General features: G+C 34.4%; 2 protein-coding genes across 3 annotated transcripts; both read left to right on the forward strand.

Annotated features, from left to right (window-relative positions):
* Positions 1 to 5,443: 5,443 nt before the first annotated feature.
* Positions 5,444 to 9,134, forward strand: LOC114186935 (UDP-glycosyltransferase 88F5-like). 2 transcript variants are annotated; one of them, XM_028075015.1, is made up of 2 exons: positions 5,444 to 6,232; positions 8,261 to 9,134. In XM_028075015.1, exons 1-2 carry the CDS (start codon positions 5,476 to 5,478, stop codon positions 8,929 to 8,931), a joined length of 1,428 nt encoding a protein of 475 aa, XP_027930816.1. In that variant the 5' UTR covers positions 5,444 to 5,475; the 3' UTR covers positions 8,932 to 9,134. The 2 variants fall into 2 exon arrangements, with proteins under 2 accessions (XP_027930816.1, XP_027930825.1); XM_028075024.1 differs by having other exon boundaries at positions 8,264 to 9,134.
* A 1,421-nt stretch (positions 9,135 to 10,555) lies between these two features.
* On the forward strand, positions 10,556 to 15,763 carry LOC114181529. Its single transcript, XM_028068007.1, has one exon. It carries the CDS (start codon positions 10,556 to 10,558, stop codon positions 15,761 to 15,763), a length of 5,208 nt encoding a protein of 1,735 aa, XP_027923808.1.
* Positions 15,764 to 16,822: the final 1,059 nt, after the last annotated feature.

Below are 16,822 nucleotides of genomic sequence, written 5' to 3' on the forward strand. Positions count from 1 at the left end.
GTAAAAAAAAAAGTATTAAAATTAAGGGTTAAATATGTTTTTGATCTTTTAAGTTTTAGTGAAATTTAAAATTAGTCACTCTTCAAAATTTTTGACTAATTTAGTCTTTCATCTTTAAAAATACATGAATTTAGTCTTTTTAACCAAATTTTGTTATATTTATCTAATGTTTCAAATGCATTTCATAATAATATTTAAATTATTTACACTGTTTGACACATTTTCATTTCAATGTTAACTCAAATATTATAATAAAATGCGTTTAAAATATCAAATAAATTTAACAAAATTTGGTAAAAAGATTAAATTCACGCATTTATAAAGATGAAAAACTAAATTGAAATAAAGTTTCGCAAATGAATTAATTCTAAAATTCACTGCAATTTAAGGGAACAAAAAAGTATTTAATCCTAAAATTAACAAAATTTCAAAACCTAGAAATGAGGAGAGTCTTTTTTTGTAGTCAAAACTGAGAGTAAAGGTTCTGGTCACGGCGGTGGCAACCACACTCTTCTACTTCAGTTTGAAGAATGAACTTCTTTCAAAAATTTAAAAAACGTATAATTCTTTTATAAATTAAAATATGCAATAAAATAATTAATTTCAAAGTTTTCTCGAAACTTATGAAAAAATATGTACAATCTTTTCCATTGAATTTATTATGGAAAATATTTTGTCAAAAAAAATATATTCAAGAGGCAGATTGGTGGTTGAGGAAAGAAAAGTTATTTCATGACAAGACAACCAATTTTTTATAAATCACTATTTCATAACATGACTTTAATGATACAATATTATACTTAAATTAGTTAAAAATATTAATAAAAATATTTAAAATCTAAATAAACTGTGTAACAATTCTGAATTTCCGATAATATTATAACTTAAGAAAAGTAAAATCATCGTCTACTAAATAGACGACTTTTTATATTAAAAATATTAACTTAAATATATTTTTGGGTTCTAAAATTTCACATAAAATTAAAATTCATCTATATCTAAAATTTTATATATTTCTCAAATTAAAAAAAAATTAATTATTTTAACTCGCATTAAGTTGTTTACGTATTTATATTAAATTGTTTCTTTTGAGTTCTAACCTTCCTTCCCTAATATAGGACAAATTATAAGTATTTTTAAAATAAAAAATCATGATATTGTCTATCTTGAAGATATTAGAAAGAGAACTGAGTCAGAAAAAAAATAGTTGTCTCATTAAAAAATAAATAAAAAAATGGAACAAAATCAAATATTTATTGATTTTTTTTTGGATTTTTTAAGATATGATTTTATACGTATTTACTATATATTTATATTTATCTAAACATGATAATAAATTAGTAATACAACTTTTAATTATAAGATTAAGAAGTCCATCCATAAATAATTAATTGATAATTGTAAAATTATAAAATTTTTCGAGAAATATTCTTTATATATGTTGTTCAAAACGCTTGGAGTCGGTATCACTATAGACTTTTAGTATCATTATAGACTTTGACTTTGATATCTCAACCGACACTCAAAACATACATCTTTGATTATTTAACAATTTTTTTTATTATAAAATATTTTGCAAGTTTTACTACCTTATAATAATATCAACTGTAAAAGTTGATCCATGTAAGTAACATTAGTTTGGATGTTTAGATTTGCGTTTAACTATGATTCTAGTCATATATATATATATATATATATATATATATATTATTGAAAAAATTTATATTTTCCGTCAATTTTATTATGAAAACTTTTTTATAGGAAATACTTACAAATTTTGTTGTAAAAAATTTATAAGAAATTGCTACCAATTTTTTTGTAAAATATTTTGTATAAAACACTTCTCACAACAAATTTTATAAGAAATATTTACAAATTTTATAATTTTGTAAAAAATAATTACCAATGAAGAAATTACTCGTTCTTAAGAAAAATAGTAGAAAAACTTTTTTTCTTGCAATTTTTTTTTAATAAATTTTTCAATAAAAAAATGATATAATATGAAATTTTTTATTAATCTATATATATAAAATTATTATCTAAAATTTGATATTTTATTCCCAAATTTTTTATTATTAAAAAAAGGAAGTTGAATACACGTGCTTCATATGTATTTTGACTGGATAGATAGATTGTGGAACATTAAAGTTTCTTAGCCCGCAAATCTAGGAAACTTTTTACATTAGAAAATGATTCATATACATTCGAAATAATTGTTAATACATAATATATGTATTTAGAAGAAACAATTAAGTATGTTTTTATTTTTAAATTTTGACAAAATTGAAATTTGTTTTTGTTTGAAATTTCGATATATTTTAGTTTCTAAATTTAAAAAATAAATGAATATAATCTTTTAACTCAATTATGTTAATTTTTTTTGAGACATCGAACGTAAATAGGTATTGAATCAGGAATGTGTCAAACAGTTTAAACAACATAAAAAGTATTTTACATGTAAAGAAAATAAAATTAACATAATTGAATTAAAAAGACTATATTCATTTATTTATAAAGTTTAGAGATCAAAATGTATCGAAATTTTGGACCAAGACGAATTCTAATTTTAAATCAAAATTCAGAAACTAAAAACATACTTAAAAAAAAAATAAAAATAAAGATCGTAAATTTAGAAAATATGTTATACATAGAAAGAAAACATTAAAAAAAACACATTAGGTATAGGTATTTATTATTCTTCATTTACATTTTGGTTCAAATGTGTGTGTGGGACCATGTTGCATGTTTGCCACTGGATGAAAATGGTGAAAGTGTATACATACATTAAACACCTCCAAGTTAGGTAGTAACAAAGAACTCGATCATAGGAAAAAGACACGCAAAAAAGAGTTTAATCATTTCTTTTTAATTACAATTTTTTTCAATTTAACCTTGATACTTTTTAATTTTCTTGTTTGATTATTTTAAATTAGTTAATATCAAAATTGACAATGACGTGCTATTACAATAACTCGTTATTTTTACTTCGACATGTGTGTTAGATCTAAAGAATTAGATATTTATTTATGTCAACAAGTACAAGTAGTTATTATAATTAATTTATGAGGAAAAAATATTTATATTATTTTGTTTTTTGAATGTTTAAAATAGGAAAAGGAAATTCAAACAAGTTATTAAATGCAATGCAGAATTTAATCAAAGAAAATAATATGTTTTTAAATTTCAAACAAAGAAAAAAAAACAAATAGAATGATATGTTTTTAAATTTCAAATTTCGATCTGTGAAATTCAAATCAATCAGAAATAATATTATTTAACAAAAAAGCAACATTTTTTCTATTTTTGTTTGATAATATACTCATACTCTTGCACATTGTTTTTTTTTTTATTAATTTCCTTTTATTCTATGATGATTTTTCTTTCTTTTTTTAGGTTATTACTTTATTAGGTGTTGTGATAATCATAAAATAAAACCAATTTTACTGTGGCCGAAATAATTCAATTTAGTTACTTTTTTAAAGAACCCGATTCATACCTATATTGATAAATTTATATCTAAATATTAAAACATTTTTTATCTCGTTATTTTATTTTAATAAGTCAACATTTAGTATTTATATTAATTTAAATTTTCTATATTTTAAATAAAATATCCAATTATTTTCCTGTCCAATGCTTTTTGAAAGTGAAAGTCTGTCACACTCCTTTTCTCCCTTTACAAGTTCCACCGAAGGGTCCAAACATGCTTTTTGACTCTTTATTGTTGAATATTCTAAGATATTGTTTATATAAATATTCTATAATAAATACTTTTTTTATTTTTAATTGAAATTCATAATAGATTATAAAACACGAGCTAAACTATCTATTAAATAATTGCCTCCTCAAATTCTTCTAATCAATCTTGTGCCAAGTTTAAGACATTAAAAACAGGAATGTTACTCTTTTTTTTTTTTAATAAAAATATGAGTGGGGTAATCAAGTTCTCCATACCAATGTTTTTTTGATGAAAATTATTTATATTGTGCCTCAAAATATTTCACCAAGATCTTCCCATTAAAATAAACATATTTTCATTCCTTCTCCACTCTTTCAAATTAAGTTCAATCAAGTTAACCTAAGCAACCTTAGACATATGATTATTAATTAATTCAGTTAATTTAGTTAATTAATTGGTATGATCAATATTTTGCCTACATGTTTTCAGTTGCATTTCTTAATGTACTCTTAGATAGTTTTTATTTTTAATTGAAATTCATAATAAATTATAAAGCACGAGCTCCTATCTACTAAAATAATTGCCTCTTAAATTCCATGTTTGACGAACCTTATATCTGGTTTATGATGTTAATTCATATTGTTTTAGATTAATATACTTACAGTTTTGATTAGTAATTAAAATTATTTAATTAAAAAAAAACTGAAAGACTAAATATGTGATTAAAATTTTATAGATAATGCTAAATGTGTCTATAAAAGATGAATTTGCATCAAAAAGTAATATTATATAAATAAAATAATAATTTCAATAATTTTTATGTAAAAGCATGGTAAAAACTCAAAACCTTTCTCTAACTCAACTTTACATTGAGACAAACCCTTCTTAACTAACTCAATTTCATCTCCATTGTCTTTCTCGTTCAAAATACCCACCATATTATCGTCATTACCACCACCTTCAACTGCATCTCCATCATGAGAAAAATATTCAAACATCTCTATAATTTTCGGTTCACATATCTCATGCATGACAAAAAGATGAACCCGACCATTTAACCTAATTATGTTAACCATATGCATGGCTCAACAATCATCACACAAAATCTCCAACCTATCCTCCAATACAGAACCACTCCCCCCACACAATAGCACAATTCATTCTCTTCCATATATCCCATCTTCCTCAAAATACTCACAATCTCAAAATAGTTTCAGCAATCACAGTCACAAGATAGTGTAGAAACCTCACCTTCATATTTCAGTTTACCATCATTCACGAAAATTGATATTTTCGTGAATATCAATTTTAAACTCAATGAGACTTTTAAAAAATAAAAGACCAAATTGATATTTTCTTACGAAAATTGAGACCAAATACATAATTTAACCTTGAAATTAATTAATATCAAATTTGACAATGACAAACTATTATAATAACTTATTATTTTTGTTCTTATATCACCTTACATTTCTTTTTTATTATAATTTTTTCAATTTGACCTTCATATTTTTTTTAAGTTATTGGTTTGATTACTTTAAGATGAATTATTATCCCATTTGGTGATGACACGCCATTACAATAATTCATTATTCTTTTCTTCATCGTGTGGGTTAGATCTAAAAAATAGTTATTTATGTCAACAAGTACTTGATATCATTAATTTACGAAGAAAAAAAAAATATTTTGTGTGGTCTTGTTTTTTAAAATATTTAAAATAGGAAAAGAAAATTAAAACAAATTATGATATAAAAACCATTCAATGAAGGTTTTGACACACAGTGAAGCTCGAAAAAATGGAAGAAACAATAGTAATGTTTCCGGCAGCAGGCATAGGGCACATCATAGCAATGGTTGAACTTGCCAAGCTCATCCAAACGCACCGTTTCTCCATCACCGTCCTCCTCACCACCGGCTTCTTCGACCACCCCTCCATCGACGACTACATCCGCCGCATCTCCGCCGTCCATCCCTCCATCTCCTTCCTCCGCCTCCCCGCCACCACCCCTGCCACCTTTGAAACCGCCGTCAGCGTCGCTGCTAAAGGCTTCAGCTTCCTCAAAAGAAACGCCCCCAACGTAGCCACCACCCTCACCGAAATCTCCAAAACCGCCACCGTCAAAGCCTTTGTAATCGACCTCTTCTGCGCCTCCACCATGGAATCAGCCTCTTCAATGGGAATCCCAGTCTACTTCTTCTTCACTTCCGGCGCCGCCATTCTCTCTCTATACTCGTACTTTCCGAAACTCCACCAAGAGTGGAGCGTGTCGTTTAAGAATATGGTCGGGGTGGAACTGCGCGTGCCGGGCAACGCGCCACTGAAGGCGGTGAAATTGCCGGAACCCATATTGGACAGGGACGACCCTGCGTACTGGGGCATGCTGGACTTTTGCACGCTCCTCCCGAAGGCGCGTGGGATTTTAGTTAACTCGTTTGAAGAGCTTGAGCCTGCAGCGGTTAACGCCGTCGCGGAGGGCGCGTGCTTCCCAGACGCGACCCGTGTGCCTCGTGTTCATTACATCGGTCCACTCATCGGGGAGCCGCAACAATCAGGTTCGCTTTCTTGCAGTGATTTAAATTTGATTATAAGTCAATTATTAGAAAAAACAAGAATAAAATAATGATTAATAATTCATATTTATATATTTAAAAATTACATTACATCGATTTTGATAAATATTAAATGAGTATCAAATTATTTTGTAAAATGTTTTAAGAACTATAAATTTTCTTTCGATACTAACTTTGGAAATAAATTATTTAACAGAAAATTATTGAAGATGTCATGGTTGATTATTGAAAATAATATTAGTGAGTTGCGAAACAGAACGTTGTACTATTATAAAATCATTAAACACCGACACATATTTAATATGTTAGAACAGTGTAATAACAAATATTTGAGTATTTAAATAATAAAATTTATGAAATAATGATAATAAATGAATAATAAAATATGCTGTCATTATATTGTAATAATTAATCTTATAGAATTTCTTTACCTTTTATTATTGATAATAATAATAATAATGATAATGATAATAGTAATTACTAGATTATGGTTGAAATTTTGAAGTCAACTAATATGGATTTGTTTTAACTTTTTGTATTAGAATCACATTAATTATAATATATACTACATGCTCTATTATCATTGAATTTTTTATCTTCAACTATATATATTTTCTTTTAAAAAAGTATTAGGTATTTTGTTGACAACGTTATATTAGGTTTCGGTCAAAGTGGTTTTAACTAACCAAAGTTTTGCATATTATTTTATGATAATTAATATGTATTATAATTATTTTTCTTAATTTATAATATTAATCTTTAAAATCATGGAAGAAATATCCTTTAGTATTTTAAAGTGTAACATTTACGCATTAATTCTTAAAACTATTAAATAGATTTCATTTTTTATTTCACATTTTTAAGGTCTGTTTGGTTCGTTAAAACATAAATGACTACACAACATAAAATTATTTATTACTCAAAATGAGCATTAAATAACATAAAACAAGTAAACATAAAATATTTTAATTCATCAAATTAGATGACAACTTTTTATCTTATTTATAATAAAATGAAAAATCAAAATTATTCTTCTTAACCTTATGTAGTATGAATGCAGCATAAAAAAAAGGAAATTATTGCAAAGTTGAGGTTCAAATAAGAATGGCAATACCTGTAATCAAATTCAAACAAAGAAAAAAAATAAATAGAATGGTATGTGTTTAAATTTGAAATTTCAATCTGTAAAATTCAAATCAATCAGAACTAATACTATTTAACAAAAAATAAACCATTTTTTTCTATTTTATTTTTTTTGGTTGTTATTGCTTTATAATGTGTTCTGATTATCCAATAAAACCCATTTCAATATAGTAACTAATTTAAATAATAATTTATAAATTAAAAGTCTAGTAATTAAACTAGTTTTAAAAAATTATAATTAATTTTTAATTTTATAACTACAATAGTTTTTATTATAATTTGATTTCTAAATTGATCAGTAACATTAGGTATTAAGATTTTGACTACCAAATAAATTATTCACTAAATTAATTTTTAATTAATTATTTAGATATCGATCTAGAAATCAATTTTTTTAGAAAAATGATTTTTGAACTACTAAATTTTGACAATTTTTTTCTACAACTTTTTGTGTCATTTTTTAAGTCAATCATTCAAAACTACTTAAAAATTAACATATTAAAAAAGTTGTTGTCAAAATTTAGTAGTGAAAATATCATTTCCATTCCTTTAACAGAATCTACAGTAAAATAAGGATTACAGGAAGAATAATTCTTGTATCAATAACTCCTAATCTCTCAACTTTAAAGCTACAAATCTCCAACCCACTTATCCGCGTCCTATTGTGGTTTATTGAAATCTGAGTGTAAACAAAAGTTTGATGCAGCGCGAGAAGAATAAGAATTTACGATCTATCATCTGCGTGAAGAAAAAACTAATCATCGTATCATGAGCTACATGAATTTTAGTTGGTTACGTGAATCTCTTTTCGACATAGTAAACGAGTCTGATTCTGCGTTGTTTTGGTTTGTTCTTCGGAATGAGAAGCAGGAAGAGACAGCAAGGAATGTCTGAGATGGTTGGAGGAACAACCGAGCAGAAGCGTGGTGTATCTGTGTTTCGGAAGCCGAGGATCGTTCTCGGTGGCACAGTTGAGAGAGATAGCGAAAGGGTTAGAGAGGAGTGGGCACAGATTCTTGTGGGTCGTCAAAAAGCCAGTAGAAGAGGAAGGAGCAAATCAGATTCATGAAGCAGCAAATTCGGGGGATCAATTGGACTTGGCTTCCGTGTTGCCAAACGGGTTCCTGGAGAGGACCAAGGATCGAGGAATGGTGGTGGAGGCGTGGGCACCGCAGGTGGAGGTGCTGAGTCGTGAATCGGTGGGGGGGTTTGTGAGTCACTGCGGGTGGAACTCGGTGCTGGAAGCGGTGGTGGCGGGGGTGCCGATGGTTGCATGGCCGCTGTACGCAGAGCAGCACGCGAACAGGGAGGTGATGGTGGGGGAGATGAAGGTGGCGGTTGGCGTGAATGAGAGGGAAGAAGATGGGTTTGTGAGTGCAGAGGAAGTTGAGAAGAGAGTGAGGGAAGTTATGGAGACAAAGGAGATCAGAGACAGAAGTTTGGAGCTCAAACAAATGGCTATGGCTGCTGTTGCAGAATTTGGATCCTCCACAACAGCACTTTCCAACTTAGTTCATTCATGGACTTCATTTTCATAGTGGAGTTGTAGATTTTGTTGAATTGTTTTGTATTATCTTTGTGATCATCTTCATCATATCATATCTGATGATATAATAATAGTCATACATCTTTAATCTTAAAAACCAGCCTCCTGTATTATTTTAGGAAAACTATTAGTTGACTCTTGAATTTTATCACTTTTTTTACCACTTTAAATGGCAGCATGTGTGGCTTTTTGTTTGTAATTTTTATTTTGTTTAAATCATCCAAGTTGTTGGCATAGTGAATCCAAATGCACTTTGCAACCCAGAACATTGGACCAAAAATTCTTCTCTCCTCGTTTTCTTTGGTCTGAACTATAGAAGCAGTAACCCAAGGTTTTGTTTTTCATATTTTTCCATACTTTGCGCGTGCCATTTTGGGTTTTTTGGAGACGAAGGTTGAAATTGATCTTCTTCTTCCTGAGAGATTGGGGCTTTTGTGCAATTGTGTGTGCTTTCATCTTCTCCTTCAACATTCGTTGTTCTTCCTGGTCAAAGATCGGGGCTTTTGCTATCATTGACGTTTAGGGTTTGCAAATTAGGTCTAGGTGCATTTGGAGAACTTGTCTGACACATTTTTAAATTTAACTTACAACTATAGACCAATTAACTTGTAACTTACGAAAGAGTTTTTGTCAAAATAAAATTGAAAGATTTCAAAAGTGAAGGAGAAAACACAATTTACTCTCTAACTAAAATGGTGGATCCCACTCGTGCACACTAATATCAAATCCCATCCCACTTGGGTCCACAAGCTCTAGGTGCATTTTGGGAAAGAACTTGCCTCAACATTTTTAAACTTAACTTACAACTAAAGAACAATTAACTTGCAACTCACAAAAGAGTTTTTTCACAAAATAAAGTTGATAGATTTTGAAAGTGCACGAGGAAACACAATTCCCTCCATAACTAAAATGGTGGATCCCATATGTGCACACTAATACCACACCCCATCCCACTTCTTCTAAACCAAGTCTAGGTGCACTTGGAAAAAAACTTCCTTAACACATTTTTAAACTTAACTTGCAACTATATACCTGTCCTGGACCAGAGGAAGTCGGTTTAAGGTAGAGAGGAGGAGGGGATGTTGTCTCGGCAGGGTGACGAGTGTGGATACGGTATTAGGAGGAGTTGGAGTCAAACCGAGGGCATGAGAGGTTGGCGTCTCGGTATTTCGTCTCGGTATGTTGGCGAGGGAAAATGCATCGATCAGTTTTATATTTGGCGATATTTTTGAGTTAGCAGAGTGGTTATTATATTTTTTAAATATTTTGGGTGTAGAAGATAGAAGATAATTTCGTTTCTGAGAAAAGTGGTTATTGTTAGGAAATATTTTAGAATTAGATAATGGGGGCTTTTTAGTTATTATTTGCTGAATCTTAGGGATCAATATTTTGTAACTGATTATGATATAAATAAGAGAATTACTCCCATGGTCAAGGGACAGAGTTTTTTGGCCTAAGCAAGTCATAAACCTTCTTTTTGTTTTGGTGAGGAATTATCCCGTATTTTTCTGAACCAGAACATTGGCGCCCACCGTGGGGTACGGTAAAACTCGATCCTTACCCCATCAAGATAAAAAACAGTGAAAGAAAAAGAAGCGAGAGAGACGAATCGGAAGATGAACAGAGGCAGAGGAGCACCGCGTGAAGGGCCTACCAGACAACAGATAATGCAGAGCATACTGGAGCTACAAAAGCAGAATGAGGAGATCAGAATGAAGGTGGAGGCTGATCAGGCTCAGCTTGAAAAAGAGAGAGAGGAAACTCGCAAGAAAGCAGAAGAAGACTTACAGGCGTTAAGGGAAGAAGCTTTGGGAGAAAGAGAGAGGTTGCGAAAAAATGCAGAGGAAACACATCAACGATTGGAAGAGGCACTTCGACAGCAAGAACAGTTGCGGAAGGCGAACGAAGACATGCAAAGCAGATTGGAGTCTACCAGGGCTGGTTTCCGTTATTCATCTCGGTTTAACTCCGATGTGAGTGATACCAATCCTCTGGTAGATGCGATCATGAACGAGCCGATCCCACAGAATTTCGTAATTCCCAAAATCACACCTTTCACAGGGAATTCCGATCCAGAATTACATTTAAAAGCTTTCCAGGCTCGGATGATGATATCAGGTGGTAATGATGCCATACGTTGCAAAATGTTTGTGGGTACGCTGACGGAAATTGCCCTAGAGTGGTTTAACACTATACCGAATTCGTCTATCAGTTCATTCCGTGACTTCAAGCGTCTTTTCCTGGAGAGATTCTCAGCAAATAGAGCCAAACCAGTGGAGATGGCAGACATGTTTGATATAAGGCAAACCGCCGAAGAGACGTTAAAGCAATTCCTTAATCGATTCACCAATATCAGCATGAGGCTGATAGACCCTAACGAGGGTTTGCTCGTAAAAGCCTTTATGAAAGGACTTCGAGCCAGCTCGTTCGGTGAGTCCCTGTACCGATATCCACCGAAAAGCCTTACAGAGATTAGACAAAGGGCAGCTGTGGAAATAGAGACTGAGGAGGCCATGCGCCACAAAAAGGCAGGAGACAAAAAACCAGTGACTCATTCCAGGAGTGAAAGAGATATGAGAGCTTATCGAAGAGAAAGAACTCCTCCTAAAATGAAGACAGATCGGCGTTTTGTCCCTTATGTGGCACAACGAAGGACCGATTATCCGCAAGTGCGAAGAATGCCGAATTTCAAGGTGCCAATGGCCCAAATCTTGGAGGATGTGGAGGTAGCTAGACATGTGCGCTATCCTGACGTCGCGGGGAGAACACTCGGTAATAGATTGGATGCTTGGTGTGGGTTTCATCAAACCAGAGGCCATGACACCAACTCGTGTTATGGTTTGCGTCATCAACTTTCTGTTTTGGCAAACCGGGGACTCCTGGAAAAATTCATGAAGTCGGGTGCTGAGGAGAAATCATCTGAGATTCGCGCGGCTCCCGATGTGCATGAAACACCCATTTTGGGGGATTTTAATACAATAGCAGGAGGTTTTGCAGGAGGAGGCCAGACCAGCTCGGCTAGGAAACGATACGTAAGGAATGTCATGACTACGGCCATGGTGGATAAGCCGAGGCAAGCTCCTGACATAACATTTTCAAATGATGATCTGAAAGGGGTAATCCCACATGAAGATGACCCCATAGTTGTGTCAGTGATTATGATGGGAAGGAATGTCCACAGGGTACTAATTGATCAGGGGAGTTCTGCTGACGTGATGTTTTGGAGTACTTTCATAGGGTTACAAATACCGACAGACCAATTAAAACCATTTGATGGAGTGCTTGTCGGTTTTTCTGGAGATCAAGTGGAGGTTAAAGGATATGTTGATCTTAGAACAACCTTTAGAGACAAAGAAGATGCGAAAACCATATTTATACGTTACATAGTAGTCAATGCTCCTTCGTCATACAATTTGTTGTTGGGAAGGCCTTCTCTCAATAAGTTAAGGGCTGTAGTATCAACAATACATTTGAAGATGAAGTTTCCCTCTGATGAGGGGAAGGTACTCACTTTAGCTGTAAACCAGGAGACCGCTCGTAAATGTTACGAAGACAGTCTGAGGTTAAGGAGGAAAGTAGCATACTCAGTAAGCACAACTGGAGTAGTACTGGATCCCGAGTTAGACCCAAGGTTGGTGCATCCTGAAAGAAGGCCTCAGCCTATGGGAGAGGTGAAAGAGGTGTTTATAGACGGGAAGAAGTTGAGAATTGGGGGTGATCTGAATCAGGAGCAAGAACAACAGCTTATCCAAGTGCTGAGGAAGAATTTTTCTTCATTTGCTTGGAGTGTGGCTGATATGTCGGGGATTGACCCCGATTTTCTATGCCACAAGCTTAATATTAACCCATTGGCTAAACCTAAAGTTCAGAAGCGAAGGCGTTTGAGTGGAGACCGTGCTCAGGCAGCCACCGAGGAGATTCATAAATTATTAGAGGCGGCCCATATCCGAGAGATACAGTATCCGACCTGGTTAGCAAATGTGGTGATGGTGAAGAAGTCTAATGGAAAGTGGAGGATGTGTGTAGATTTCACGGACTTGAACAATGCCTGCCCAAAGGATTCGTATCCTTTGCCTAATATAGATGCATTAGTTGATAGCGCATCGGGCTGTGCTTTGCTAAGCTTCTTAGATGCTTATTCGGGCTATAATCAAATCAAGATGCATTGGTCGGATGAAGATAAGACGGCGTTCATGGGAGGTACAACAAATTATTGTTATCGAGTAATGCCGTTTGGGTTAAAAAATGCGGGAGCTACTTATCAAAGGCTGATGGATCGAATCTTAGCGCCCATGTTGGGAAGAAATGTTCATGCGTATGTGGATGACATGGTAGTCACTTCGGTGGAAGAGAAGAAGCATGAGGAAGATCTGGAGGAATTATTTGTTACAATCAGCAAATATAGACTTAAGCTTAATCCCGAGAAGTGTGTTTTTGGGGTTAAAGCTGGGAAGTTTCTGGGTTTTCTACTCACTGAGAGGGGGATAGAAGCCAATCCTGATAAATGTGCAGCTATTATAAATATGAGGAGTCCTAGTAACGTAAAAGAAGTACAAAGACTGACGGGGAGAATGGCGGCCTTGTCCCGTTTTCTTGCCAAAAGTGGGGATCGGGGTTTTCCTTACTTTCAATGTTTGAAGAAGAATGAACGTTTTCAATGGACTGATCAGTGTGAGGAAGCATTCCAAAAATTGAAGGAGTATCTGAGCAAGCCGCCGGTGTTGTGTAAGCCGGAAAAAGGTGCTGAATTGTCATTATACATATCGGTAACCGAACATGCTGTTAGCTCGGTCTTAGTCAGAGAAAGTGATGGGGAGCAGAAACCGGTGTATTTTGTAAGCAAAGTGCTCCATGGTGCCGAGGTGAGGTATCCCACTATAGAGAAAGCTGCATTGGCCGTGGTTGTGTCTGCTCGGCGTCTGAGACATTATTTTCAGAATCATAGTATCAAAGTGATGACGGATCTTCCCATTAGGTACATCTTACAAAAACCTGATATATCGGGCAGGTTGGTTAAATGGGCAATAGAGCTGTCGGAGTATGGAATACAATATGAGTCGCGAGGACCAATCAAGGCCCAGTTCTTAGCTGATTTTGTGGTGGAATTGTCTGAGCCGCCTGTTGAGAATCAGGGTGTAGGGGAGATAATGTGGATACTCTCAGTGGATGGAGCTTCTAATTTAAGGGGTAGCGGCGCTGGTATCGTTTTGGAAGGACCAGAAGGGGTATTAATTGAACAATCGCTGAGGTTTGCTTTCAAAGCCAGTAATAATCAAGCGGAATATGAAGCTTTGATAGCTGGTATGCTTCTGGCTAAAGAGATGGGGGTTACTAGATTGTTGGTTAAAAGTGACTCCGCATTGGTGGCAGGTCAGGTGAATGGGGAATTTCAAGCTCGCGATCCACAATTGGCCAGGTATTTGGAAGTTGTCCAAGCTGTTGCGAAGAACTTCGTTCTTCTTGAGTTCGTGCATGTTCCGAGGGAGCAGAATTCTCGGGCTGATTTGTTATCCAAGTTGGCTAGTTGTTCGAAACCGGGGCAGCATAAATCAGTGATAAGGGAAACATTAATAGCTCCTCGGGTCGACACACAGGAAAAACATCAAGTGCTGGAGATTTTGGCAACCGAAGAATCTTGGATGGCACCTTTGAAGAGTTATCTTGCGGATGGTAAATTATCTGAGGATTCCAATGAATCACAGAGAGTAAAGAAAAACTCAAGCAGGTATACGCTGATAGATGGTCACTTATTTAGGTATGGGTATTCCAGACCTTTGATGATTTGTGTAGGAAGGAGGCAGGCAGATCGGCTTATGGACGAGCTCCATGAGGGAATTTGTGGGAGCCATGTAGGGGGAAGAGCGTTGATGCTGCGAATAATCGGAGGAGGGTTCTTTTGGCCCACTATGAAAAGTGATTGTATAGAGTACGTCAGGAAATGTGAATCATGTCAGAAACATGCCGATTGGAGTCATGCTCCGCCAGAGATACTGCACTCTATTAATACGCCTTGGCCTTTTCACACTTGGGGAATAGATATCTTAGGTCCGTTTCCCAAAGCGGTGAGGCAATTCAAGTTTTTGATCGTGGCCGTAGAATATTTTACGAAGTGGATTGAAGCCGAGCCGGTTGCTGTCATCTCGGGTGGGCGGATCCGAGAGTTTATTTGGAAGAATATAATATGTCGATTTGGGGTACCACGTCGAATTATTTCAGACAATGGAACTCAGTTTGCATGCTCACAGGTGAAGCAGTTGTGCACGGAAGTGGGGATTAAACAGGTCTTCTCGTCGGTGGAGCATCCTCAGACTAATGGGCAGGCGGAAGCAGCTAATAGGGTGATATTGAGGGGATTGAAGCGAAGATTGGCGGCGACAAAGGGAGAATGGCCAAATGAGATACCTCGAGTGCTGTGGGCTTATCATACTACTCCTCAGACGACTACCCGAGAGACTCCCTTTTCTTTGGTGTATGGTACTGATGCGATGATTCCTATTGAGGTCATGGAAAACACTGGGAGAGTGAGGTTGTTTGATGAAGAGATTTCTGAGGTTGGTTTGAGGGCAAACCTTGACGTTATAGATGAGGTTCGGGATTTGGCTCAGATTTCTAATGAGGCAATGAAGAGAAGGTTAGAGAGAAGTTACAAGACTAAGGTGGTACCTCGGAAGTTTCAAGAACAAGATCTGGTATTAAGGAAAGCGCAATTAATTCAGATGGATAGCAAATTGGCACTGAAGTGGACTGGGCCCTATCGTGTTAAACAAGTGTTGGGAGAAGGAGCTTATAAATTGGAAACGTTAGAGGGGAAAGAGATTCCGTGAACATGGAATGCAGCCAATTTACGTTTTTATTTTAGTTAAAGTTGGGTTAAGTTGTTTTGCTTTTTATAAGAACATTTATGCTTTGATTTCTAATACTACAATATTTTTGTTTCACCTGTTCTATTCCGAGTTTATACACTCGATGATAAAATTCCGAGTTTATACACTCGATGGTAAAATTCCGAGTTTATACACTCGATGATAAAATTCCGAGTTTATACACTCGATGGTAAAATTCTGAGTTTATACACTCGATGATAAAATTCCGAGTTTATACACTCGATGATAAAATTCCGAGTTTATACACTCGATGATAAAATTCCGAGTTTATACACTCGAGGGTAAAATTCCGAGTTTATACACTCGATGATAAAATTCCGAGTTTATACACTCGATGATAAAATTCCGAGTTTATACACTCGATGATAAAATTCCGAGTTTATACACTCGAGGGTAAAATTCCGAGTTTATACACTCGAGGCTAATATTCCGAGTTTATACACTCGAGGTTAAAAGAAGCTTCATTTTTGTTTTGTTGTTTGCAGGATTGAGCAGCTCGGTTTATAAACGAGTTGGTGTTAGTTTCATTTTGGTGTTTGCAGGGATGAGAGCTCGGTTTATAAACGAGTGGGTGTGAGTTTCATTTTGGTGTTTGCAGGGATGAGAGCTCGATTTATAAACGAGTGGGTGTGAGTTTCATTTTGGTGTTTGCTGGGTGGAGAGCTTGGTCTGTAGGCAGGTTCTTATTTAATTTAGTTTGGTGTTTAATAAACTCGGTTTATAAACGAGTTGGTATTAGTTTCATTTTGGTGTTTGCAGGAATGAGAGCTCGGTTTATAAACGAGTTGGTGTTAGTTTCATTTTGGTGTTTGCAGGGATGAGAGCTCGGTTTATAAACGAGTGGGTGTGAGTTTCATTTTGGTGTTTACTGGGTGGAGAGCTTGGTCTGTAAGCAGGTTCTTATTTAATTTAGTTTGGTATTTAACAAACTCGGTTTATAAACGAGTTGGTAGTAGTTTCATTTTGGGGTTTGCAGGAATGAAAGCTCGGTTTATAAAC

Source organism: Vigna unguiculata, chromosome 1 (genome assembly GCF_004118075.2).
Source record: "Vigna unguiculata cultivar IT97K-499-35 chromosome 1, ASM411807v1, whole genome shotgun sequence".
NCBI lineage: Eukaryota > Viridiplantae > Streptophyta > Magnoliopsida > Fabales > Fabaceae > Vigna > Vigna unguiculata.